The 27,297-nt window shown below is 46.2% G+C and overlaps 2 protein-coding genes across 9 annotated transcripts in view; both read left to right on the forward strand.

Moving 5' to 3' along the window:
- LOC123000187 (zinc finger protein 77-like) overlaps positions 1 to 5,694 on the forward strand; it is a 76,752-nt gene extending 71,058 nt beyond the window's left edge. For all 3 annotated transcript variants that reach the window (XM_048227002.2, XM_048227000.2, XM_048226999.2), the window contains 2 exons: positions 2,359 to 2,539; positions 2,956 to 5,694. In XM_048227002.2, the coding sequence (XP_048082959.1) occupies positions 2,359 to 2,539; positions 2,956 to 4,351 (1,577 nt within the window). In that variant the 3' untranslated portion in view covers positions 4,352 to 5,694. The remainder of the gene's footprint in view (positions 1 to 2,358; positions 2,540 to 2,955) is intronic.
- Positions 5,695 to 8,152: 2,458 nt separating this feature from the next.
- The window catches only part of LOC113242775 (zinc finger protein 77-like), a 38,368-nt gene continuing 19,223 nt past the window's right edge, over positions 8,153 to 27,297 (forward strand). For 3 of the 6 annotated variants that reach the window (XM_057312016.1, XM_048226994.2, XM_048226996.2), the window contains exons 1-2: positions 8,153 to 16,402; positions 26,494 to 26,553. Coding sequence is in view for 3 of the 6 variants with exons in the window: in XM_048226994.2 (XP_048082951.1) it covers positions 16,400 to 16,402; positions 26,494 to 26,553 (63 nt within the window). In the remaining 3 variants the exon portion in view is untranslated. Of the gene's footprint in view, positions 16,403 to 16,571; positions 26,554 to 27,297 lie in introns of those variants that run through there. The other 3 variants (XM_026481017.4, XM_048226993.2, XM_048226992.2) reach the window with 3 other exon arrangements.

Raw genomic sequence — 27,297 nt, forward strand, 5'->3', positions numbered from 1 at the left:
AGCCTGCTTCTTCCTCTCCCACTCCCCCTGCTTGTGTTCCCTCTCTCGCTGGCTGTCTCTCTCTCTGTCAAATAAATAAATAAAATCTTAAAAAAAAAAAAAAAGAAAAGAAAAGATAAAATTGATAAAATCTAGCCAAACTAATCAAGAAAACAAGAAAGAAGAAATGAAAGAAAAGTTACAGTTAACACCACAGAAATACAATGGATTATGAGATTACATGGGAAGTTGTATAGCAACAAATTGCCCCACCCAGAGAAATAGATAATTTTTAGGAACTCATCTGTCAGGATGGGGTCAGGAAGAAACAGAAATGTAAACAGACTATTACTACTAGAAACAAGAGTGAATTACTCATCAAGACACATACGGGAGAAATCCGGGACCAACCACGGGACCTCACAGGTACATTCGACCAAACTGATAAGGAAGAGTTAATACTTGTTATTCTCAACTACTCCAGAAAATAGAACAGGAAGGAATACTTTCAAATTCCTTCCAAGACGTCAGTATCACCCCGATACCGAAACCAAAGATGCTACCCCCCCAAAAAATAAATAAATAAAAATAAAACTACAGATGAATAACCCTGAGGAACATAAATGCAAAAGTACTAAACAAAATATTAGCAAACTGAATTCAAAATACATTGAAAGGAGCGTTCACCATAACAAAGTGGGATTTATTCCAGGGATGGAGGAGTTACTAATATTTATGCACACCAATCAACATGGTATATACCACATCAATGAAGTAAATCCTAAAAATCATGTGATCATCTCCATAGCTGTAGAAAATCGTTTGACAGAATTCAACCTCCATTCCTGATAAACGCTCTCAAAAAGGTATGTACAAGGAATATACCGCAGCAGAACATAGGCCATATATGACAAACCCACAGTAATATACTCAATGGTGAGGAGCCAGAAGCTTCTCTTCGAAGATCAGGAACAAAACAGGGATGTCCGTTCGCACCAGTTTTTTTTTTCAACATAGTGGTGGAAGTCGTAGCCCTACTAGTCAGACAGCGTAAAGAAATGAGAAACATGCAACTGTTTAAGAAGAGAATATTGTCGGGGCGCCTGGGTGGCACAGCGGTTAAGCATCTGCCTTCGGCTCAGGGCGTGATCCCGGCGTTATGGGATCGAGCCCCACATCAGGCTCTTCTGCTGTGAGCCTGCTTCTTCCTCTCCCACTCCCCCTGCTTGGGTTCCCTCTCTCGCTGGCTGTCTCTATCTCTGTCGAATAAATAAATAAAATCTTTAAAAAAAAAAAAAAAGAAGAGAATATTGTCCATATTTTCAAATGATATCAATGTAAACATAGAAAATCCTTAAGACTTCACCAAATACTACTAGAACTAACATGAATTTAGAAATGTTGCAGGATACAAATTTAATATACCCAAATCTGTTGCCTTTGTATAACTCATAAAAAAACAGCAGAGAGAAATTAAGAAAACAATCCTATGTTCAATTTCTTCAAAAACTATAAAATACAGTAAATAAATGTAACCGAGGAAAGTGAAAGACCTGTACTCTGAAATCTATAAGACATGTAATAAAGAAAGCACTCTACATGTTCAGTGATATCCCCATCAACATACTAATAGTATTTTTGAAAGGATTAGAGCAACAGATTTAAAAATTCGTATGGAAACAGTAGAGATTCCAAATATACCAAAGCAATGTGAAAAAAGTAAGAGCCCATCCTCCAGATTGCTGGTTACCCTTCAAATCCTCCCTCATGCTGCACTGTTCTCCAGGGGCTGGGCAGCAGCCGCACGCACATCCGACCTCCCAGGGGCAGGTGGGGCAGTCCAGGCAGGCTTCACAGGGGGCCCTGTGCCTTCAGAACAGTCCACCAAGCCTCGGTTGGACCAGGTTCCGGAGAAGGGAATGCATTTGCACATGTCCATTAGAAACGTGACTCAGTTTTGTTCGAGAAGGGTGATTTTGTCATTTACCTGGCTTCCAAGTTGGACCGTTCATCCATCCTCACCCACGTGGCAAGCCTTTCTGTATTCCTCTTACAGAGGTAGGGTGCGGATGTGTGTGTCTTGCCCAGTTCCTTTCTGCTTTCCTTTCTGATAATACTGATCTCCACATTAGTCTCCATCGCTTTTGACGTATTTCTGAGTAAACGGGCTGCCCTTCATACGCTTTTCCTCTTACTGCCAAAGTCCCAAATCACTAGGATCCTCAGAATTTTTCTTTGGTCGCTTATCTGTTCTTCCTGATGAACCTCATTTCCACTTTGGGATCAGTATATGAATAGAAGTCAACATAGGATCCATTTTCGTACCTTCAAACATCAGATGGTTCCCAAGAAATTAAACTACGCTACCAATTTTTGCAGTTTGTCCCAGTCAGGATAAAAGGAGCGCACCAAGGCCTCAGTGGAGTGTTTTGCAGAATGAGCTACCCAGTGAAGAGAAAACAGGCCTATTTGCAAGAAATGATTCGTGTTCTGTTTTTGGAGAAAATGGGAAATTTCATAGCAGCGGAGATCAGACCCAGACCCAGGAAGGGCATTTGAGGTGAGTGACACTCCCGCAGGAGAAGGACGGGGTCTGGGCAGATTGTGAGACTAACTTGAAATCAAAGGATAGCTGAAAGCACGCCTCAGTAAATGTATAATGATAATTTTCACAAGGTGAAGTTTTCAATGAGCGCATTCTAGATATTGATCCTCTGAAAACTAATTCAGTTGGAAACAGTGGTGAGAAGAACTATATCTGAGAAACCCAGAGTGTTATGACTATATTTGAGTCCTCAGCCAGTGCATTAAGCTTGTTTCACTTTGTTACCGTGGAGACAGTGCCACAAACATGCCCATTCTTTGGAAATGGCCATTATGTAGTCAAATAATGACTAATAAGTATCAGTAGATCATTAGTAAGGAGTTGGGTTATAATCATTATTCCCTAACAGTGTGCCTTCCTGTTTTGACCAGAAGTCATTGGGCGGAGCGTGTGTGGGAGAGCAATGAAGGTAATCAGTGCAGAGAAACCGTAAACCAGACTACAGGTCTTACTGTGCTTGAGGATTGTCCTGCTGGAGAGAAATCCTGTGAATGCGCTAAGTGTAGGGAAGCCTTCAGAGATGGTTCTTTCCCTGAGAATCCAGGAACATCTCAGCAGTGGTGTCACAAACCTAGTCCCTGTGCGGAATGTGGGCCGGCCTGCAGCTGTGTCTCGAGCCACAGCCCTCATGTTGACATAGACCTTGTCGGAAAACCCTACGAACACCAGGACACTGGGAGAGCGTCAAAGACAGACTTGAAGAGTTTCGGTAGTAAAAAACCTTTAGAGTGCAGGAAATGTGGGAAAGCTTTCAGTCGCACCTCATCCTTTCAGGGTCATGTGTGGGGTCACTGTGGACAGAGTGTCCATGAGTGTGACGTGTGTGGGAAAGCCTTTCCCTATAATTCCAATCTTACACGTCATGTGAGAACTCACAGTGGGGAGAGACCATATAAATGTAGGGAGTGTGGGAAAGTCTTTGGGTCTACTTCAAGCCTGCAAAGACATGTGAGGACACACAATGGGGAGAGACCCTATAAATGTCAGCACTGTGGGAAAGCCTTCATTCGTCAATACACCCTTGCAATACATACTGTGAGAAGGCACACACAGGGTGGACACTTGGAATGTAAGGAGTGTGGTGAAACTTTCAGAAAGCATCGACCTTTTGAACGTCACATGGCCACACACAATGTCCTGAAGCCCTATGAATGTAAGGAGTGTGGCAGAGCCTTCAGGTTTCAGAGAGGCCTACAAGACCATATGAGGACACACACTGGGGAAAGACCCTTTAAATGTCAGCAGTGTGGGAAGTCCTTTAAGTCTTCTGCAAACCTGCGAGCACATGTGAGGACACACAGTGCAGAACGACGGTGTAAATGTCAGCAGTGTGGGAAAGCCTTCACCTCTACTGGAAACCTACAAGCCCATATGAGGACGCATGGTGGAGAAAGACCCTGTAAGTGTCAGCAGTGTGGGAAAGCCTTTACCTGTACTGCATCCTTGCGAGTACATATGAAGACACACGCTAGAAGGAGACCGTATGAATGTCAGCACTGTGGCAAAGCCTTCAGCAGTCCATCACACCTGGAAGAACACATGCGGACACACACTGGCGAGAGACCTTTTAAGTGTATGGAGTGTGGGAAAGCTTTCAGTCGTTCTCAGTGTTTTCAAGATCATTTGAAAACGCACATCACAAGTCAACCCTATGAATGTAAGGAGTGTGGGAGAGCGTACAAGTTTTCCTCATCCCTTCGAGTGCATATGAAGAAACACGCCGGGGAGAGACCTTCACTAGTCGCCGCTCCCTTCAAGAACACGTGAGAAATCGCAGTGGACAGTATCCCTTGAACCTAAGGCTCTGGTAAGACCTTCCAGTGTCCCTTATGCCTGCAGGTACGTGTGATGACACGGGGCAGAACCGTGTGAATCTCCACACTGTGGGAAGGCGTTCAGTTGTCCCTCTTTCTTTGAGGACGTGTGTGAAAGCACCGTGATGTGAAACCCTGTGAACTTAAGAATCGTGGAAATGCCTTCAGGTGTCTCATCCATCTGTGAGCACAGACACAATGTGGGAAAGCACTTAATACTCCCTAAAATCGTTTTTAAAATACAAGCCAGTACCTGGAGACAAACCTGAATGGACACAATTTTGGTAAATATTCCAGTATCAGCTTTATGTATTTTGTTCATGAAAATGTCAATGGGCAGAAATTGTTTCATTGTTACAAACTTGGTTTTGTTTTTGCAAGTGCCTCTTCCTTAATAGAGGCGGGAAGTGTCCTAATTCCCAGTTCATGTCACTGGTATGAACACTAATGGTGGTAAGTGCCCTCCTTTGTCCTCTACATCTGGACAGCATACACTTTGTCATCTCAGACTTGAAGTAATCACGTGGTTACGTAAAACATACCTCTTTTCCGTTACAATGTCTCTTGGACTCAGGTCGATAAGAATGTGTCTGTGGGAGGGGTCTGTTGTCTGTCGTGAATACTGGAATTTCCTGACTCTGTATCCCCTCCACATTTCAGTCTTCATATTGAAACACACGTTTTCACGTAAGTCTTATCTTTTTATTGGATGAATAGTTGTTAAATTTCTGATGTTGGTTTATCTTTTGAGAGTCATTTTTTGGTGTCTGTGGTTGGTTTTGTTCTAAATGTGACTTGGAAGAACGTGCCTTTTGACCATGACTCAAGATTGCTTATTTTTTTCGTGATCAGTGATCGTGGTGGAAATATCCATGAGGTCCTTTCTGCTGGCCCCCGAAGGTCAAGTCTGGTGTGCACAGTGCCATTAATAGGAGACGGAACTCCTGCCAAAATACAGTATATGGTAAATTTTGGACATAGGAGCCTTTTCAGTTTTATCCACATTGGATGTAACTACATTTCATGGTTTCCATAATATTGCATAGTCCCGAGGTACCCCAAAGGCATACCAATTGGACCAAATGTTTGTGGTTTTACCCTTGGCAAAAGTAGGGTGTGTAACTCATCCTATTGGGTTGGACGTCAAACAGAAAAGTGTTGGTGTCTCAGTACCTTCAAAAGAGTTTGCAGGTGCTTGATGACTCAGTCAGTGGGTTGTGCAACTCTTGGTCTTGGTCTTGGGGGTTTGATCCCCACATTCTGTTTAGAGCTAATGTAAAATAAATAGTCATAAAATCTTAAAGAAAAAGAATTTGCAGTGGCACACCCAAGATAATATTTATCAGTTTTATCCTTTTAAAAATACCCACCAGTAAACTATGAAAAATCTTTCTTCCTTAGAAGAATGATGTAAAATGCCACAGGGACTCAAAACATGACGCGTCAGCATTAAAAAGTCATGAGGGGTTTTGTCTGGATCCCAGTATGGTCTCATTCCAAGATCAGATGCCCTAAGTATTTATCTTGAGTCCATGCAAACTCTAATTTTTTGAGACTTTATGTCCCTTTAAGGCCAAAAGTTTTAATAAGTAGATGACGCCTCCCATTGAAGGGAGGCCGAGAATGAAATTATCTCCATAGTTTGAAAAAGTAGAGATGCAGAAAACTCTGCCACCCAGAGCTGCCATAGGGGTTTGTCACAAGTACAGAAGACTCTGTGGGTCCCTGGGGCATGACTGTCCATGGGTATTATCCAAGTGAAAGGAAGAACTGGCTACACTTACCAGCTGGAATACTAACAGAGCACTCCGTGGATGAATTACAGTGGAAAGTTGGCGCTAGTGGCAGCGGATGTCAGTAGCCTGTGGGGTTTGGAACAACAGAGTGCGGAGGGATGGAAATGTTGCTTATTGCTGCGCGGTCCTGGACAGACTTCCGTTGTCAGCCGTTGGGCTTTCTCACCAGGAAAACGGGGGTGTTACAGGGCATAGTGCAGGGGATCATGAGATGCTGAGGCTTTTAATCTTCTCTCATGGCTTTGATGCCCTGAGGGCTTCTTTATGTATGGAGTATTGTCTCATTCTGCCAAGAGGTTTTGAAAACTACGGTTTTATCTTGATGGGAGGTACGCTGTGGATTCTGCCTATACCAGCTGGACGTGCTGCCCGTGAAGAACAAGGTCGCTGACCCAGTGGGAGTAAGTGAGCGGTGTCCCCGGTCTCTGCTGTGGTGCCGTCAGAGACAGCATGGAAAAGAGGCCGTGGGGTCGTTTCCTTCTCCTGGTTGGCTGTTTTGGTTACTGCTGCCAAATTCTGCAATTCTTTGCCCGTTTGGGGGGAACCAGATTCTGCCATGTTACTTTCCTAAGAAACGTCAGGTGCACACATGAATAGAGGAGAAGTAACTAAGGAGAAGGTATCTCTCCAAGGGCCTAGACAAAGGGCATAGGCTGAGAGACAGGAAGCTGTGGAGACTTTCAAGAGGCCCCCGCCGTTGGAGCTGTTCTGGTCCTTGTAGGCAGGGGCTGCTTCCCATCAGGGAGTTGGCCACCAGGAGTGTAGTTCCGTCAACAAGGACGGAGACGCGTTCCCAGTGTGGAGGTGGTTCCACAGGCTGATTGAGAGGGAGGACTGGGGTGCTCGCTTCGGCAGCACATATACTAAAAAAGAGGGAGGACTGGGACGAGCCCCTGTAGTTCCTCAGAGCCCTGTCTCTGGGAAGGACGAGAATGTTGGAACGTGCGGCCGAGGGGATGCAGGGGCCTAGAGCGCTTGTGTTTGCAACAAGCTTTCTTCGATATCCTGGCTCTTTGTAATAATAGCAGAAAGTGCAGGTTTGTAAAACTTTGTTTCATATGCTGTAACTGAAAATGGAGAGTTTCTTTAAAGGCAGTTTGGAGTCAGCGTAATCATGAAAATGCCCATCAGGTTTTTGTGTGCAAAAATTTGAATTCTGTTCCACTCAGCAGGCTGAAAGGAAGATAGTATAATTGCTCAGTAGTATTTCCAGGGAGTTTACGGCAATCCTGCATAAACGTGCTGTTCCCCTAATACTTAAGATGTTCCTATCAGGCCAGATTCATCCAGTGTTTGCCCTGGCCCTCACCAAGAAGCATGTGAGCTAATTGTTAAATATCTGAGAAACCAGACTGATAAGCTTGAATAACTACCAGATTCTTCGGCACACCTGTGGGGACCCTCAGTCACGTTGGATAATGCGAACTCTGACTCACAGTTTAGTCTTTTTAGGAGAAGGCAGGAAATTGAGGTTTATTTGGATCCCCAAGTCAGCCTGTGGAAGGATTCGGGAGAGAATCAGGAAAAGGGACCTTCAAGAAGGAGGGCAGGGGTACACAGGAGGTGGGGATGGGGCAGAGGGAGGAGAGGAAGAAGGCCCTGGAGGCCTGGTCTGCACACCAGGTGGCTGCCACCTGTTGGAGACAAAGAAGATGGGGAAGGGAGACAGAGGATCAGAAGTCACTTTGACACCTTTCAGTGGTTTGCCTCTTAATTTAGAAGCAGTATTTCCAGAGAAGCAGCATCAGATCCTGATAGTGTTTGGAAGCTTCAAAATACCCATTGAAATAAGCATCCTATCTGAGTTTGACAATTGTAGAGCCATGGCTGTCCAATTTAGTTTTGATAAGATTCAGTTTGGGGAGACCAAAAATTCCCCATAAGGACCATTGACGCTAAGTCCTGGTCAAGTTAGTCCATGTAGTTAGAAATATGTGAGGAGAGACCCAGCCTTTTTTTTTTTTTTTTTTAAAGATTTTATTTATTTATTTATTTGACAGAGACAGCCAGCGAGAGAGGGAACACAAGCAGGGGGAGTGGGAGAGGAAGAAGCAGGCTCCCAGCAGAGGAGCCTGATGTGGGGCTCGATCCCAGAACGCCGGGATCACGCCCTGAGCTGAAGGCAGACGCTTAACCGCGGTGCCACCCAGGCGCCCCAGGAGAGACCTAGCTTTTAAACAACTACAGAGGGCACCGCAGAATGGGGACCGGGTTCGGGGGCGGGGGGAAGCCCTCAAAGCATTTCAATGTCTGAGATCCCATTTCTAAGCTTTGTCTTTAGAACAAAAAGAGCAATTCTTAAAAACCACTCTATACAGAAACAAAAGGAGTTGGTCCAAAGGCCAGCACAATTGCAGGTAGGAATGAAATGCGGCCTGGAGGCTCGTGGTCAAGAACGAATTTGGAATTGTCTTTGGTGCAAAGAGGGTAGTTTTATCAAAGCACAGGGACACGACCCGGGCAGAAAGAGCTGCTCTGGAGTTGTGAGGAGTGGCTGCTTACGTATTTTCAAGTTGAGAGGCACTTAGAGATAGCATAAGTCTCTAGGGAATTTGGTATCAAAGTTTCAAGGACTTTGGGCCAGCTGTTATTAGAAAAGGTCATTTATTACTGTCTAGTAAAACGTTAGTCCTGAGACCCTTCAGGTGTATATCAGTGGATATCAAGATACCACAGGTTAGAGCCGCACAGCCATTGGGCCCTCTTGGGAGCCAGCCATGTAATTCTGGGCCTGCTTGTCCAGTCAGTAGCAAACCCATCAGTGGCCTGGAGAACAATAATTTGTGAACATACTTCTGATGATAGCCATCGTAACTGCTGTGTGCCGTTTGTTCACGTGTTGTAACTATGGTTTCTTTTTTCCCCAGCCTACAATTGCCTTCTGGCTTAACTTTCCCATTGTGGTGCTAAGCCATAACTCTTCATCCCGGATTTGATATATTCCATCAAGTGTATACCTGGGTTTGGTTCAGGTGGCTGCTGTATGCTTGGCTGAAGCCTCTACTTGCAGTTTTATATCACTAGAGGCAATGCCTGGGACAAATACGGCTAAGGGGTAAAACCATCGAGAAGCCCTCTTTGTTTGAGGTCTAGCCTAACCAATATCCTAATTACGAGGAATCACTGGGAAGTGGGAGAAGACTTGTTGCAGACATGGGGCATCCCCAAGTGCATCATCCAATCCAATCATAAGTATAATGAGGCCACCCATTAGCTCCATCAGACTGTAGCTAGCCACGTGGAGTGGAGTACACTCTGGCTTAAGGAGTGATTTTGCCCTTCCAGCCACAGAATTGGTCAAGGATTCCTTGAGTCATACAATTGTTGGGGGGTTCGTTCCACTTTCCAGCTGTTCAGACAGTCATATGTCCCTCGGGTACTGTTACGATCCTCCCAGAATAACAAGAAGATTGTCTGTTCATGAGCTGTTGTGGATATTTTTCTTAACTTCACCTCAAGTTGACTAGCTTAGGCAAACAACAAACATTCGGAGACAATCAGAAGTAGAATTTAACATCTGTAAAGGTGTGTTACTGAAACACGATTTTTCTTTACTCTCTAAAATCAGCCGCATTTCCTGGGTGATTATTGGCCAAATCAAGACTAACTCATTTGCAATACAAGTCCAGTTTTAACAAATTTGGCCTGATTATTTACATAAGTTCAGTAAGAATGGTGATTGGCCATATAAATCTTTTAAAATTGCTTCACTGGAACTTTTTATATGGAATCTAGATTGAACTTTTAGTATCCTCTCTAGGACAGAAGCCAAGCCACGTATCTGCCATCAGACATGCCTGTAATACCTGTAGATTTGTGTGAATTCCTCTTCTCAGGGTCCCCAGAACATTTCTGAGGTTCCTGCACCTGCCAGGAGGTGACATTCTTTACTCACCTGGGGAGGCTCCTGGGAATTCTGTAAGCAGGGTGTCGGGCCAACATTCCCAAGAGGCTGTATGGCTCCACGTTTTATAAAGTCAACCTCAGTTCCTTAAAGCTGTCTGGTCATATGTGAGTCTACGCACGTCTCTGTCAAATATGACATTCCAGTCAAAGGCTTGGGAAGATAACCAATGTTCCCGATGGTGTCCTGTTACAGGAAGAACTGATTCTTATTGAACGTATGCAAATGACTCATTGCCATGGAAGAAAGAATACTTACTGAGACTTTTTGAATTTCAGGGGGTTCAGGTAGAAAAGTTAAACGCTTCATTTCATTCAGAAATGAACACTTTATCATATTTCTGAGAGTGATAGATACCTTAAGAGAAAGTTTCCTTAAGTCTGGAAGAGCAAACAGTAGAGAACCAGGAATGTTTCAGACAAGAGTCACAAAACTTAACCGGTTGTTTTCTTCAGTTCATTTCGTTCTGTGTTTCTAATTCTCCCTCAGTTTGAACACAGCTTTCGAATTCCCAGAATTCTTACCCATTTCAGTTTTAGGATCTGAAAGATATCAAATACCTGTCTTTGCCAAAAGCCCTTTTTATGAATCTCTTTGATGATGAAACAGACTTTGGAAGAGCATGGGAACAATTATAAATGACAAAAACTCGGAAATGGACATTATTAATGGCCTGAGAGTTCATTATGATGCAGTTGACGAGGAAATTCAGTTATTTCTGTGACACAGCATTTCAGTAGTCAGAATACCAGATGATGTCCATGTCCTTATACCAGAATGTAACATACCAAATAACAAGCCCAAGTATTCAAAAAGACTTTATAGTTTACATGTTGGAGACGTTTGTTAAAACCTTAGGGAGTTTTAAAGCACATGCCTAATAGGATTAGTTTCCATCAAAGACCTGATGAAGACAAAATATGGAAACTGTTTTTTTCTGGGCAGACAAAAGAGTAAACAACTTCATTTACATTTTCTTATCAAGAACAGACCAATAATCCAAGAAGAGTTTGTCTTTTTAACAGAAGGCAGAATTTCAATCTTACATCATCGCCCATTTGTTCAATCTTTGATCATCTTCACCACACATAAAATTCCTTTTCAAAGATTTCCCTTCACAAACTTTCTACAACGTTCCTCTGCATCCAGATATTGTTCAAAGTCATTTCTTTCCAAATAACCAGTCTCACTTGAGGGCAGAACTACTTTCTTTTTCCTTCAAAAAATCAAGAACAAAAACAAACTCTATCCTTTTATCTTCCGTACGTATCTCCTACTTTTCTACATACACAGCTGCTTCCCCAATTTCTATCAGTCTTCGTTACATTTAGCAGAATGTTAACTGTTAGAAACCACCTTGGAAGAAAACAAAGTAGTAACCAATTGTGACCTGTTAACGCTAGAGGTCTTTAGATGGCAAATTTATGAATACTGTTAAGCACTACGCACATTTTCCAGCAGACCCAAATATCCTCCATTTCTGCAAAAAGCCAAAAGCACAAACCTATCTACAGTAATCAGTGTGTTAGGATTTTATCTCATTTGGAAAAGACTTAGATGTCCAATAAATTCAATCCAACTTAGCATCCAAGCAAAATTTAAAGTGTCAGGTTATCAAGGACTTTGAAAGCTATTTTAACAATTACCAATGAAAACTTGGGAGTCAAACAATGTGAACCATCATTTTAAGTATTTTTTTTTAAGATGTATTTATTTGAGAGAAAAGAATGCACAGGGAGGGGCATAGGGAGAGGGAGAGGGAGAAAATCAGACTGCGCTGAGCAAGGAGCCTGATGCTGGACCCTGAGATCATAGTCTGAGCCCAAATCAAGAGTCAGTCACTCAAGCAACTGAGCCACCCAGGTGGCCCTGAGTCATCTTTTGGCTTATAAATGGCAACAGAAATCACAAGCTTATTTGACCTTCAGTAAATCTTGGTAGAATATAAGTTTCATATTTAATGTTGATAACTGTAAAGACATTATCTGTCTAGATTAAACCAACGTTAATTTAGTTGCAATACCCAATTATGTTCCACCTGGGTCCACTTAAAAATCACTGTGTTCCCCACTGTCAATGTTTTTACCTGGGGCACCTGTGGGGAAATATGAAGTGGGCGGTGTTAAGTCCAAGGGGCTGCTCTTCGCTCCTGGATAGCAAGGATAGAAGTAGGAGCTGATGGTGCTGGAGGCACTGAGCATGGTATGGGAACCAGTTATGCAGTCCATACCCAAGCTGGTGTATAGACGAGGAGGGGGAGGCAGAAGAGGTGACGTGCTGCTAGAGGGCAGAGAATGAGGGTTGCTGGTTCTCAGCCTCATCAGCTCAGACAGATGACCAGACACCATGTTTTTCCACCAATGTGGAAATATGTAGTCCATGTTGGACTGGAGAAGACTGGGAACTTCCTTGAAATGAAGGGAGTTTCAGTAGCTAGTTGGGAATATTCCCCAAAGTCATTGCCCTGAGGTTAACTAACCACAGTTGGCTCCAATTGTAGCCATTAACCTGGGAAATGAATGAGGGAGAAGGCCCCACATCTATTAGGAGGTGGAACAGAGAGAGGGTCAGCATGCCTCTCCTTCGGGATGGCTTGTGGTGCCTCCAGCAACCTGGCCTATTTAGGTCATCATTGTCCAATATGTCAGGAGGGAGTTTATTAACTTGGGTAGTAATCAAACGCATTCCACAAGAGGCCCTTAGGCCCAGGTCCTGATTCAGAGCTAGAGGGCCTGGACATTGGGTACCTCTATCTGATTGCCCTGTTCCTTGCAGAAGAGATCCAACTGATAGATCATACTGAGGCCGTGTAGTGTTACAGGAGATCAGTCTTCTCCTAAATTTTGCAATCTGAATCGTTTCCAGGGAGAAATCTTGAGAACCGAAAAAGATGATCCCATTTTCCTAGAAAAGTACAGAGGTCCATTACCAAAACCGCCTTCCCTCACACAGCTCTTGGGGTGGGGTGCCACGCAGGATATGTGAGAAGTTCCTGGTGTCAGAGTGACCCGAGGCCTCCCTTAAATCACTCTGATCACCGCCCTGCTGTGAAGGCCCTGTAAGAGGGATGCTCGTGTCCCCCCACTTCCCCATCCCATCCTAGGCTACAAATGGATGCCGGTGAATGGACCGTAATACTGTGCTGTGCCATGAAGAACCTGCCATTTGTAACCCATGGAAAACACTAGAGAAGTTTCACAAGGGGAAATTAGAAATTTAAGACACAGAAAAGACACAAATCCATCATGGTCTAAGCAACCTTCCAACACAGGTAGTCTCTTACGGCCACCTTTCCTAGGAAACTTCCCTGGTTGAGTTTTAATTCAATCGGTTGTTGGTTTTGGCCAGCTCTGGGCGAAGGCGTTGTGGCCAGAAGTAGCTAGAACAGGGATGTGAAGGGGATCACATTAGACCAACGAGGATAAAACCTTACACGGGAGTCTTAAGATCGGCAACTGTCCTGGTGAGTTAGGGGGCTGTCCCGTGCCCAAGATAACTTTGTATAATGACAGGAGTAAAGAGAGGGCATCAAGTTTCTAGGTCTTATTACCATTCCAGCCATGGTACTAACTTCCAGCCAAGAGGCAGGTTTTCCCCTCCCCAAACAGTAGCCATGGGCTAAAGGATTGCAGCCAGGGCAGTAGACATGAATGTTTTCCCAAAGGACCATACTCCTTGAAAATTTGATGACATGGACGTAAAGGAAGAGTAGAGAAATTACCAAGTTTGCACCGGGACTTGGAGTCTAGGTGGGAAGACTCAAGCTCCATATTTCGGTGCCAAAATGATGTGAAATGTTGGGATCTGGAAGCTAATGGTCAAGAAAGAATTTTTTTAAAAAAGATTTTATTTATTTGAGAGAGAGAGCATGAACAGGGAGGAGAGGGAGAAGCAGGCTTCCCATGAGCAGGGAGCCCGACGTGGGGCTTGATCCTAGAACTCTGGGATCATGACCCAAGCTGAAGGCAGACACTTAACTGACTGAGCCACCCAGGTGCCCCACGAAAGAATTCTTGAGATGTCTTCGGTGCAAAAAGTGTGGTTTTATTAAGCATGGTGATAGGAGCTGTGGGCAGAAAGAGCTCCAATAGGGTTTTGAGGAGTGATTGACTATATACTTTTAAGTTGGGAGGGGCTTAGGGGTAGCATAAGTGTCTAAGGAGTTTGCTACCAAGGTTTCCAGGACCTTGAGGGTCTAGCTGTGGTTAGGAAAAGGTCATTTATTAGTGTCTAATAACACCTTAGTCAGGAGACCCTCAGGTGTGTATCAGTGGGCCATACCCTGGAGGATGATTGCTAACATAGATCTTGGTGGGTAGAGAGGAAGTTTCCTAAGGAATTTTTATATGTTAGAGGAGACATACAGGATCCTGGAGGTTGGGCTAATGTTAAGCTAGGGTTGCCTTTTGTTTTTGGCAAAGTGTTCACATTGAGGCAGTTGAGTTCCCAGCGAAAATCCGCAAGCATGACAGCCTAAAGCAGTGGCCTGGTGGACACAGTGGGGCTGGGTAGAAAACCCAGAGCTGTGGACCTGTGATTACAGAATCTGATCCAGGATGGGGGAGATCTGGAGATAGAATTGGAAGACGGGACTGCTAAGAAAACAGAAGGGAAACAGATGGTATTTGGTTTGAATTCATGCCTGATGGACAGGTTACTCTTTAGAACAATGGGCTTCAGTCTGTTGCCAAAGAAGCCCCTATGCATCAGTCCATCTGTATGGTGACCCCAGCCCTAGATTAGGGCATCTTCATGTGTACTCTCAGTACTCATGCTAGTTACACTGCTGGTGAATTATCACCTCGAATGATCAGACAGGAATTCTGGGACATATGATCAAGCCGTGAGACGGGCCCGCACTCAGTGGGCAGTCGGCCTGAGATTTTTTTCTCTCCCTCTGCCCCTCCCACCCCCTCATAAAAGTAATAAATCTTTAAAAAAAAATACGAGTGAAAAGACACTCAGAAAATGAGAGAATATATTTTTAAATCACATGTGATAAGATTTTATTATCCAGAATACATAAAGAACTCCTATCTGAATAACAAAAACTCAAACGACCCAGTTAAGCACTGAGCCACACTTTGAATAGATACTACTTTTAAGATGACACAGAAATGGCTATAATAAACACATGCAAAGATTCTCAACGTCACTAACCGGTGGGAGACCACTTCCCACCCACTAGGATGGCTAGAATCCAGAATCCAGAAAACAAGCGTCAGTGAGGACGTCCAGAAGCTGGAACACTTGTGCAGGGCTGATCGGAATGTAAACCGGCAGCTGATGTGGAAAAAAAGTTTGTTTTTTCTAAACCAGTTCTAAATTCTAAACACGAAATTACGGTGTGACCCAAGTATCCCGGTCCTGCCTAAATTGAAACAGATCGTGTGCATGAGTGCTGGGTGCAAACCTATTCAATACCCGCAGAAGAGGGAAAGCCCTCCGCTGTCCACCAGCATGGATGCGTGAACAGAGTGCGGCGTCTACACAGGACGGGGATTATTCAGCCTCAGAGAAGAATGAAGAGGGACACGTGCGGGACCCAGAGTTCGTCTGACCTGAGGCCAGAGGAGTCGGGGTGGGACGGAGGGCAGGGCCTCGCGGTGTCAGGTCCGGTCAAAACTCAGGGAGACCTTGCCTTCCCTGCGGTGACGTCAGCAGTTCTTGAGCTGTGCTTAAACACCGTACGGGCGCACGGTCCCTCGCCCCCGACCCGACCACGGACGTAAGGATCACCGAGTCCTTCTCTCGCATCCCCATCGGGCGCCTCACAAGGGAAGCGTCGCGAAGAAACTGAGTCAGATTCCCGGGACAGCAGGAGGGCGGAGGCGGTGAGCCAGCCAGGAGTCCATTCTGTCGGGAGCCTAACTCCCGGCAGGCAGATGAGACACGTGGGTAGCGCCAGCCTGTCAGTCAGGATGCAGGAGGCGGGCCCTGGGAGAGCTGCCCAATCCAGGACCACGGAGCGGTGCCGGGGCTACCGTCCAATCAGAACGTGAGTGGGCCCAGGCTGTCCTGTCACGGTGCGGGGAGCTCGTAGTCCGGGACGAATGTCCAATCAGGGTCGCGGGGCGTTAACTCCGAAACCCCATGCAATCAGCTGGCAGGACCTGAAGCATCGCCCAATCGGAGCGCGTGGCCTGTAAACCGTCCAATCAGGCCTGAGGACGGTCCCTGCTAGCCCTGTAGGTGTGGCTCTCAGCGGGCGCCGGCTGCCGCGCCCCAGTCCTGAGGAGCCCAGGTGTGGGTCCGCGCGGCGGGATAGGACGCCGGGAGATCCCGGAGCAGGACCCCCGAGATGGTGAGTGCGGGGGCCGGAGGGGTGGCTCGATGCAGCCAGAACTAAGTGGAAGCGGCGGCGGCGGGGGACTCCGCACCCGCACGGGCCGCACCTGAGTCCTTGGCCGGTGGACCTGGGGAGGGAGGCAGCGCCGAGGGGGGAGGGGGAGGCCTGGGGTTCGGGAGGGTGTGCGGCCTGACGGGAGCTCGCTGCTTGGTGAGTTGCAGGTAGAGACTAACCGGCTGAGTTGTCGTACAAAGGAAGCTTGATTTGCAACGAGGAGGAGACCACAGGGAGTAAGGTCACAGGCGCTGCGCCCCTGCGGGGGGTGAGTGGGTTTCTTTGGTTCAGGGTTAGGGCGAGTATTCACAGAGGGGAGCATAAGGTTGCCCGGAGGTAGTTAGAAGCGTTCTTGGAAAACCTGCATCCAGGCTGATGGTAGTGAAGCCAGTGCTCCTCTGGGGGCTGAGACTCCAACATTATAACCCCGCAGAGGTAACTGTTGGGAGTGGGGAAGGGGCAAAGGGCCTGCTCCGGGAGCCGGATCCACTGGATGGGGTCTTGGGCTGTTATCTCGAGGAAGGAATGCAGGACTTTGCTTACTTTTGAAGCAGCGCTGAGAGATTTATCAGTGATTTATTTTCTCTTGGTCTGCCCTTTCCCGGCCTGGTAGAGACCGTTAGTCTTTGTGATGCACTTTTCAAATGTAGGTGACGTTTGGTGGGGTGATGGGAGTCGAGGACCAAGAAAGAATCCTTGAGACATCTTTGCTGTGACATTGTGATTTTATTAAAGCAGGAGGACAGAACCCATGGGCAGAAAGGGCTGCAGCCCCGGAATTGTGAGGGGTGGCTGATTATTTTCTTGGGTGCTGGGGGAGGTAAGGAAAAGGGAGGTTTTTAAGGGAACTTTCATATGCTAAAGAAGACCCACAGGCCTTGCTATTGTCAAGGTTGTTAAAGTTGGCTGTTGTTAAGGTTGGTTTTCCCTCTCGCAAGGCATTAACATTAAGACCGCTCATCGCTTCCTGAAGGAATGTCACACAGATCCCACCCAGGAGTAGTGGGGGAGGGGTTTGCAGGGTGTCAGCCTGTGCCTTGTCCTCAGCTAGCCTTCTGCTCCGTCATCATTTCCCCCCTCAACAATTTTGACCTTTCGGTCTTTAAGGTTTTGAAGGTGGATGGTCTCATCTGTAACTTCTTCCTGATGAATAGGGGCGTAGAAATGTTCTCCCTGTGGGTCAGGATTGGTCTGTTGGGGAACATACAGGGGAGTTACTGAAGGGGGAGGCAGCTGAATCCAACGCGCACAACATATATGAACCTCCTTGAGTAGAAAGGATTGTCCGTGGGTTGGACGCTATGGTAGTGAAGGAGTCTTGGCACTAGGCAGGGAGACAGCAGAAATGATAACAAAATAAGGGTAATATTATAATGAGAAAGAGAAGTTTGAATAAAAGACCTTTGATAGTTGACCTTTGATAATTTTCCTCCCATCCAGGAGTTTGAAGCAATCACTAAAGGAAGGAAAGATCATTTAAAGCATCAATTTGAGTATTCATGTCAGTTAGAAACCCAGAAATATTTTTGTGGTACTCTGGCATGTATGCATAAGCATTCTGTTTTTATCATAGCATAAGTTCTATTTCTTCAAGTTAAAACATCTACTGCCATTCTATTTTGTACAACTGCTGTACGCGTTTGTATTACTTTAGTATTTAATAGAGAAATGCTACTTTGGGGGTCATTTAGGGCTTTGACCGTGTACTTGTTATTAACAGAGCTTCCATGTGCCGCACAGCAGCCTTCAGTCCCAAGAGGGGTGGATGCTCGGTGGCCATATCAGTGAGACACAGAACTTGTCCACCATCATTTTAAATTTGGGAGGTTGGCTGTGTTGGCAATGGTTTTAATAATGCGTCTGTGCATCCAGGCAAAACCCCGAGTACAGCGGCCTGTCCAGCCTGGGGGAAGCCATGGACACAGGTTAGAGCCCCATATAACCATTGGGTCCGTTAGGAGTCAGCCATCTAATTTTGGGCCTCCTTGAACTGCAGTCAGGGTTTCAAGGGCTCTTCAGTTTTTAGGGCCATCCTTTGAATTTGTGTAATAATTTCAGGCCCATTTTGGGGGAGTTATGGCCCCTTTTCTTCAAATTGGCCCATGGGCATGTAGGAGTAGGAAGGCATATTTGGAGTCCGTATAAATACTAATTTTTAAGGCTTTTGCCAATTGCAAAACACAGGTGGGCGCTATTAATTCTGCTCTTTTGGGTCAGATGTATTTGCTGACAGGGCTTTGGCCTCAGCAGTCTGATTGAGAATGACTGTAGCATAGCCATCGCATTCCCTGTTCCGTGAAATACCGCCACTGGTAAACCAGCTGTCATCTGCATTTTTAATAGGGCATCTTAAATCCAGTCGACTAGAATAAACAAGATCGATAACCTCTGAACAGTTATGCTATACAGAAGTACGACGGTCAGGTCCAGGCGTAAGGGTAGCTGGGTTTAACGCTTGACAGGTTTTACGTATAATTCCAGGCATATCTATAAGCATGACCTGGTACTTAATAAATCAGCCTTCCATCATCCATTGGTGGCTTTTGGTCTCTTAGACACTCTGGACCTGATGTGATGAAGTCATTACAGTCAGGGACTGTCCCCTAATGAGCTTGAAGGCTCCTTTTACCAACAGGGCTGTTGTATGCTTGGCTGAAGCTTTTGTTCGTAATTGTACCCCAATACAGGTGGCTTCTGGGATAAATGTGACTATGGGGGATGAAACCATCAAGAAGCCCTTTTTGTTTGAGGTCCAGCCTTAACAATATCCTAATTATAAGGAATCACTGGCAAGTGTGAGAAGACTTGGCTCAGGAGATAACAGCCTCCCCAAGTGTACCACCCAATTCAATCATCAAGAAAGTGGGGTCATCCATTATCTCCACAAGCCCATAGTTAACGCCATGGAGTGGGCCGTGCTCTGGCTTTTAAGGAGTGATTTTGTCATCCCAGCCACACAGAACTGGTCAAGGTGATAACTGAGTTACACAGCTGTTGGATGAATCAATCCCATTTTCCAGTTGTTGAAATCATCATGTGCCCATGGGGTCCTGTTGTTATCCCCACGGAGCACCGAGATTGTCTGTATGAGCTATTGTGGCAATTTCTCTGAAGTTACCTCAGGTTGTCCAGCTTAGGTAAACAACAAACATTTAAAGACAATCAGAACTAGGATTTAACATCCACAAAGATGTGTAATTGAAACATAGTTTTTCTCTGAACTCACCCTTATTTCCAGAGATAGCCAAATCAAGACTAATTAGTTTCCCTAAACAAGTCCAGTCTTAACAAACTTGGCCTGATCATTTACGTAAGCTCAGCAAGAATAACGATCGAGCATACAGATCTTCTAGAATCTGCTTTGCCAGAACTTTTAGTAAGGAATCTCTAGACTGAACTTTTAGTATCCTCTCCAGGCCAGAAGCCGGTCCAAGTACTTGCCATCAGACATGCCCGCGATACCTGTAGATGTGGGTGAATTCCTCTTCTTGAGGTCCCCAGTGTATCCTGAGGTTCCTGCACCTGCCAGGAAGTGACAGTCTTTACTCACCTGGGGAGGCTCCTGGGAGTTGAGTAAGCAGGGGATCAGGCCGACATTTCCAAGGGGCTTTATGGCTCCAGGTTTCATAAAGTCAACCTCAGTTCCTTAAAGCTGTTTGGTCATATCTGAGTCTATGCACGTCTCTCAAATCTGACAAATCAGTCAAAGCCTTGGGAAAATAACCCATGTTTCCAATGGTGTCCTGTTACAAGGAGAACGGATTCTTACTGAACTTACGCAAAAGACCATGGTTGCCATGGAAGAAAGAATACTTACTGAGACCTTTTGAATTTCAGAGGGTTCAGGTAGAGAGAAAAGTTAAATGCTTTACTTTGTTTTATTATTGTTTCTGTGTATCACTGATGTCTTTTTTTTTTTTTAAGATTTTACTTATTTATTTAACAGAGATAGCCAGTGAGAGAGGGAACACAAACAGGGGGAGTGGGAGAGGAAGAAGCAGGCTCATAGCGGAGGAGCCTGATGTGGGGCTCGATCCCAGAACGCTGGGATCACGCCCTGAGCCAAAGGCAGGCGCTTAACCGCTGTGCCACCCAGGCGCCCCCTGTATATCACTGATGTCTTAAGAGAAAGGTCCCTTAGCCTGGAAGAGCAAATATTAAAGAACCAGCAATGTTTCAGCCAAGAGTTACAAAAAAGCTAGAATCAGTTTTTCCCAATTCACTTAATCACCTGTTGGTTCAGTTTGAATGCAGCTTTTGTTAGTTCTGGAAGTTCTTACCCATTTCAGCTTTAGGATCTTAAAGATATTGAGTACCTGAATTTGTCCTAAAAGCCCTTTTTATGAATTTCCTTGAAGAGGAACCATTTTACAGGAGAATACGAACAATAACTATAAAGGACAAAAGACTAAAATGGACATGGTTACAGATCTGATGAGAGGTTACAATATGGCTGGCAAGGAAATCCGGTTATTTCTGTGACACATAACCCTTTAACAATCAAAATATTATGTAATGGTCTTTTACCGGAACATATTAAAACTTTAGGACTGTATAGCTTCTCTAGAATAGTTATAGTATTTACCCAAATGTAACCTAAGGCTTATCATGTGTTTAACGGTGTTTCCAGAGTAACTTAACATACCAAATAATAAGGTCTAATGAGTTAAAGAGACTCCACTTAACATTTTAAATTTTGGGAAAATTGTTAAAACCTTAGAAAGTTGTAGCACATGTCTGAATAGGATTACAGATCATTACAAAACTCAATAATTTTTTTTAAAGATTTTATTTATTTATTTGACAGAGATAGAGACAGCCAGCGAGAGAGGGAACACAAGCAGGGGGAGTGGGAGAGGAAGAAGCAGGCTCATAGTGGAGGAGCCTGATGTGGGGCTCGATCCCAGAACGCCGGAACACGCCCTGAGCCGAAGGCAGACGCTTAACCGCTGTGCCACCCAGGCGCCCCAATATATATATTTTTTAACCAAGGTGACAGTAAGAGATTCCAAAGGCAAATATATAGGGTTACATAGTTGTTAAGAAAAAGCTCTTCAATATTGAGAAAGTTTTTTTTTTTTTTAAAGATTTTATTTATTTATTTGACAGAGATAGAGACAGCCAGCGAGAGAGGAAACACAGGTAGGGGGAGTGGGAGAGGAAGAAGTAGGCTCCCAGCGGAGGAGCCTGATGTGGGGCTCGACCCCATAACGCTGGGATCACGCCCTGAGCCAAAGGCAGACGCTTAACCGCTGTGCCACCCAGGCGCCCCGAATATTGAGAAAGTTTTAACCAAGTAATCGAAGACGTGATAACAGCAAAACATAGAAACTGATTTTCCGGGCAGACAAAATAGAAAAAACCTTTGTTTGCATTTTCTTATTAAGAGCAGACTAATAAATCAGGAAAACTTTGTCTTTTGAACAGAGAGAATTTCAGTCTTATACCACTGTACTTTTAAAATCACTGTATTTTCATCTTAGTCTGTCCTGACCACACCTAAAATTCCTTTCCAAAAATTACCCTTCACAAACCTTCTACAACTTTCTTTTGCATTCAGATTTTGTCCCAAGCCATTTCTTTCCAAACAACCAGTCTCGTTTAGGACAAAATTATCTTCTTTTACCTTCAATACAAACGTATTCCTATTCCTTCAATCTTTCTTACATATGGCATTGCTTCCCTTATTCCCATCAGTCTTAATTACATTTAGTAGAATTTTGCATTCTTTAGAAACCTTAGTCGCCAGTGAAGACTTCGTAGTAACTAGTTTTGAAATCCTACAGCAGAATTCTTGAGATGGCAAATTTATGAATCTATAAAGCACAAAGCATGTTTATCAACAGACTCAAATATCCTTCGTTTCTTTGCAATAAGAAGTCAACAGCACGATCCTAGGTTCAGTAATCAAAGATTTAGCACCTTATCCTGTTTGGAAAAGACCTAGATACCCCATGAATTTAATTGCATTTAACTTCCAAGCAAAACTTTAAAGTTCCAGGTTACCAAAGACTTTGAAAGCTATTTTAATAATTTCCCATGAAAACTTTGAAACCGACAAGATTAACCATCATTTTAAGTCATCTTTTTTTAAAGATTTTATTTATTTATTAGAGAGAGAGAGTTCGCGCTCACATGACCCCCAAACAGGGGGGAGGGGCAGAGGGTGAGGGAGCAGCAGACTCCCCGCTGAGCAGGGAGCCTGATGCAGGACTCAATCCCAGGACCCAGGGATCATGACCTGGGCCGAAGGCAGACACTTAACCAACCGAGCCACACAGGTGCCCTTAAGTCATCTTTTTGCTAACAAATTGCAACAGAGATAACACGAGCTTTATTTGACCCGCAGTAAATCTTAGTAGAATAAAAGTTTCACATTTAGTGGTGATAACTTGGAAGACATGTCTATCTTAAACCAACAAACTTAAATTAGTTTGGGTACTGAATAACATCCACACGGGCCCAACTAAAGGTCAATCAGTTTGTTCCCCATTGTCAGTTTTTACCCGAGACACTGGTGGGGACATCTGGAGTGGGTGGTGGTAAGTCCACAGGGTGCTCTCCTTTGCTCCCTGACAGCGAGGAGAGAGGGAGAAGCCAGTGGTACAGGAGGCACCAAGGATGGTACAGAAGCCAGTTACGCGGGCTGCACCCAAACTGGTGCCAAAATGGGGGGAGGGGCACTCGGAGGTGGCGTCCCAAGCGCAGGATATGTCAGAGGTTCCTGGTGTCAAAGCGACCTGAGGTGACCCCAAACAAAATCGCTATGAACACCACCACCCTTAAAGGCCCCTGTAGGAGGCCTGCCCTCCCCCCGCTTCCCCATCGCATTCTAGACTACAGTGGGCGCCTGGCATATGACTGCCTTGAAGGTCGTACCACAGAGGGACATGCCTTATTTTACCTTGCCTTGAAGAACCCACATTGTTTTATTTAAGATTTTAGTTTATTTAACACAGAGAGAGTGTGCACATAAGCAGGGGGAGCGGCAGGCAGAGGGAGAGGGAGAAGCCGACTCCAGGGCCCCCGACGCGGGACTCGATCTCAGGAACCTGGGATCATGACCTGAGCCGAAGGCAGATGCTTCACTGACTGAGCCCCCCAGGCGCCCAGAACCTGCCGTCTTTAACCCATGGAGAACACTAGAGAAGTTTTACAAGGTGAAATTACCTAATTTTGTAGCCTCAGTAGTTATCAGAGGACGTTGACAGAAAACAGTGAAATCCATCATGGTTCTAAGCGACTTTCCAACACTTGCAGTCTTCACAGCCAGCTTCCCAAGGACACGGCCTACGGTTGGCTTTTAGTTCATCCGGGTACTGATTTCGGCCGGCTCTGAGGGGAGGTCCCATGGTCAGAAGTGGCTAGACCAGAGACGTGGAGGGAATCACATTAGACCAATGAGGAGAAGACCTCACGTGGGAGTCTTAAGATCGGAGGCGTCCTGGTGACTTAGGTGGCCGTCCTGTGCCAAGACAGACAACTTTGTACAAGGACAGCAGTCAAGAGAGGGCATCAGGTGTCTGGGTCTTACTACCATCCCCGCCAGGGTGCTCACTTCCAGCCAAAAGGCAGGCTTTCTCCTCCCCGTGGAGTAGCCCCGGGCTAGAGGACCGCAGCCTGAGCGCTGGGCAGGGGCTTGTTCCAGTAAGACCGTGCTCCTTCAAGAGCCCCTGGAATGAAAGTAAAGAAGAGGAGGGAGAGTGCTCAGCACGTTTGCACCAAAGCTCAGAGTCCAGGTGACAAGACTCAAAGCCCCGTGCTCGGGCGCCATACGAGTGTTTGAATGTAGGTGAGGTTTGGCGGGGTGAGGTCCAGACCCAGCCACCAAGACAGGATTCTTGAAACCTCTTTGGTACAGAATGGTTTTATTAAAGCACAGGCACAGGATCTATGGGCAGAAAGAGCTGCTGCCCCTGGGGTTGTGAGGGGCGACTGATTATAGACTTGGCAGCTGGGGGAGGTAAGGAACAGGGAGGTTTTGGTGTTTTGGTTTTTTTTAAATGTTACTTATTTACTTGAGAGAGAGAGCATTCGAGAGAGGGTGTGAGCACCTGAGAGAGAGGGAGAGGGAGACTCCCCGTTGAGCAGGGGGCCTGACGCTGGTTTGGATCCCTTGATTCTGAGACCAGGACCTGAGCCCCAGGCAAACGCTTAACCCACCTAGCCGCCCAGGCGCCCCAGAAAAGCGTGGTTTTTAAGAGAATTTTCATACGCTACAGAAGACCGTCGGGGTACTGGAGCCTTGCCGTTGTCCAGTTGGGGTCGGTTGTCCCTCCAGCAAGGCTCTAACATTAAGGCAGCCCCAGGCTTCCCGGGGGAATGTCTCACAGATCCCACCCAGGACGAGTGCTGGAGGGGTGTGTGGGGTGTCACCTCGTGCTTTGTCCTCAGCTAGCCTTCTGTTGCCTCATCATTTGCCTTCCCTTTGTTCTCTTAAAATTTAAGGACTGAGGTTTTCTCGTTCTTGCTTGTTTTTCCATTTCTTTGTGATACTAACAGCACTAGGAGGTTGTGCAAGTGTGTCCTACGGCAGTTGGAGCGGGCAAGGCATAGATGGAGGAAAGTAGCTGGGGGCCTAAAATGATCTTTCGCGGCACCCCCTAACCCGCTGAGCCCGTCCAGCCTGAGTCGAGTCCTCGGTGAGTCAGAAACTGCACCGGTTGGGTTGTCCCACGGGGACAGCCATTTGCGGAGATGAGGAGATCTCGGCGAAGGCTTCCGGAGCCCTGACTGCTGGGGTGGCAGGTGGATCCTCACGTGGGGGAGCCTTGGCCCGGTCAGTTGGGGCAGGCGGGCCTGCGGTGGGCCTGTACCCTAAGGAAGCAGGCCTGTGCGCACGCTGGATGTTATGTAAATGGGGCCTGTGCCTCTCCTTGGGTGGAGGGCTCAGTATTCTACTGAGGAAAACGTCATTGTTGGTCATTCCAGAGGTCCCTCGTTGGTCAGTCTGTGCAGGGTGAGTCGGGGCTCCTCGCAAACGGGTCTGGGTGGTTTGGGGCTCTGGAGGTCTGCTCAGGGCAGACTCTGGATCCAGGCCGGTTCCCTTTCATGGCCTGAGTGAAGAGATGAGATGGAAAGGAGAGCTTCAGGGACAATGTGGCCGGGAGGCACACACGTGGGCAGTGGAGGTCAGGTCTTGGGTTCTAGGTGCTGACATTATCTACATGTATATTCATTGACCTTTCACAGTAGCGTGAAAAAGTCTAGTACAGTGAAGAGATGAAAGGGAAACGTATTTGGAGATAATATATATATTTCAGAAATATACATGTATATAGACCAAAATATCCGAAGGACAGCTGGAGGCCAGGGTGCCCATGGCAGAGTGAGGGGGAGGAGGAACAGCAGAGGGGAGAGGACGGTGACGGGGGTGGGTCTCCTGCGCTGGCTGCAGAGACTGACGTTGGTGGTGGGTGGCCTGGACCCTCAGGAGGAGCTGCGAGGCAGCCTCACAGGATCCCTCTGTTACCATGACAACGGGCACTAGGATGGTGATGTCAGCCAAGGTGCTGGATCAGACTGGGTTGGGAGCAGAGGCGGTGATGTGGAGGTTGGACCCCAGATGCAACGTGAAGTTAGAGCCGTCAGAATGTCCTTGCTTGGAGGTGGGCTGAGAGAGAGTCCAGGGAGACTCGTCGTTTTGTTCGGGAAACTCTGGCATGATGGGGCTGCATCGGCCGAGATGTAGGTCTTCACACACGGAGAAGCGGCAGGAGAGCACCTTGGAGCCCACTGAGCGGAGGTGAGAGCACACATGACAGGAGAGGGTAAGCTCTTTACAATGTTAATCGAGGTCACTAGATTCAAAACAAATGTGAAAAGTGACGTACTAGAAACATCAGCTTTACAGGCCAAAACTGTGGGATCACTAGAATAGCTGCAAGCAGTGGAATCAGCCCAGGACGGCGGCTGAGCCCTAGAAGGGCAGCGCAGCCCAGGACACGACAGTGACGTGTCGGGTACAGAAGACCGAGCATGTTTGAACAAAGGAGGTTTGATATAAAATGACATGAACCTTTTGACTCTTTTTCACATGCAATATAAAACAGGAACAGGTGTGCACACAGGTGATGAAAATAAGGATCCCGAAGGAAAGGACATTTTCGAAGGTGAGTTATCGCTGTCTGCAGTGGGGCGGTGGGTGGGGGTGGGTTTTCTGACAGGACATCAACCCAGGTAAGATGTGGGGTGTCGCCGCCTCTTTCTCGTCCATGTGGTGATGTCATGGATGTTTATTTTGTTACATTTCTGTCAAATGTACATTTCATGCACTTTTCTCTGTGTATAATTTACAGGAGAGAGGGGGAGGGGCAGAAGGAGAGAGAAAGAGAATCTTGAACAGAATCCACACTGAGCTCAGAGCCCCACACAGGGCTCGATCTCCCAACCCTGAGATCATGACCGGAGCCGAAATCTAGAGTTGGACGCTTAGCCGACTGAGCCACCCGGGGCCCCCAGTGCCGCATGTTAAATAACCTCTCTGACGTGGTCTTAGTGGGCGGGGGCATGTGATAGTACTCAGCCTTCCGCAGGACAAATACACTTCCTAATGTAGGCCTGCGTGAGAGCTCTCACATCCTCTCGCAGCGCATCTCCAAAATGTGGTTCGTGAAAGAATCCGTACGTGGTGTAGACTGACTTGTTCGGTAGAATTGTATACACACCACGAATACCCAGCACTCTGGGCCCGTCAGCAGGATCGAGGATCTCCCAGCCAGCACTAGGCATGTGGGTGTGAGAGTGACCGTAAGAATGAAGGACCTTGTCCTGTTTCATAGCCAAAGCCGACGTGTATATAGAACCTGAAGCCTAAGCGGTAATCAAAGAAGAGAGATAATTAACAGGTCTTGAGG

This window comes from Ursus arctos, unplaced genomic scaffold (assembly GCF_023065955.2).
Source record: "Ursus arctos isolate Adak ecotype North America unplaced genomic scaffold, UrsArc2.0 scaffold_14, whole genome shotgun sequence".
NCBI lineage: Eukaryota > Metazoa > Chordata > Mammalia > Carnivora > Ursidae > Ursus > Ursus arctos.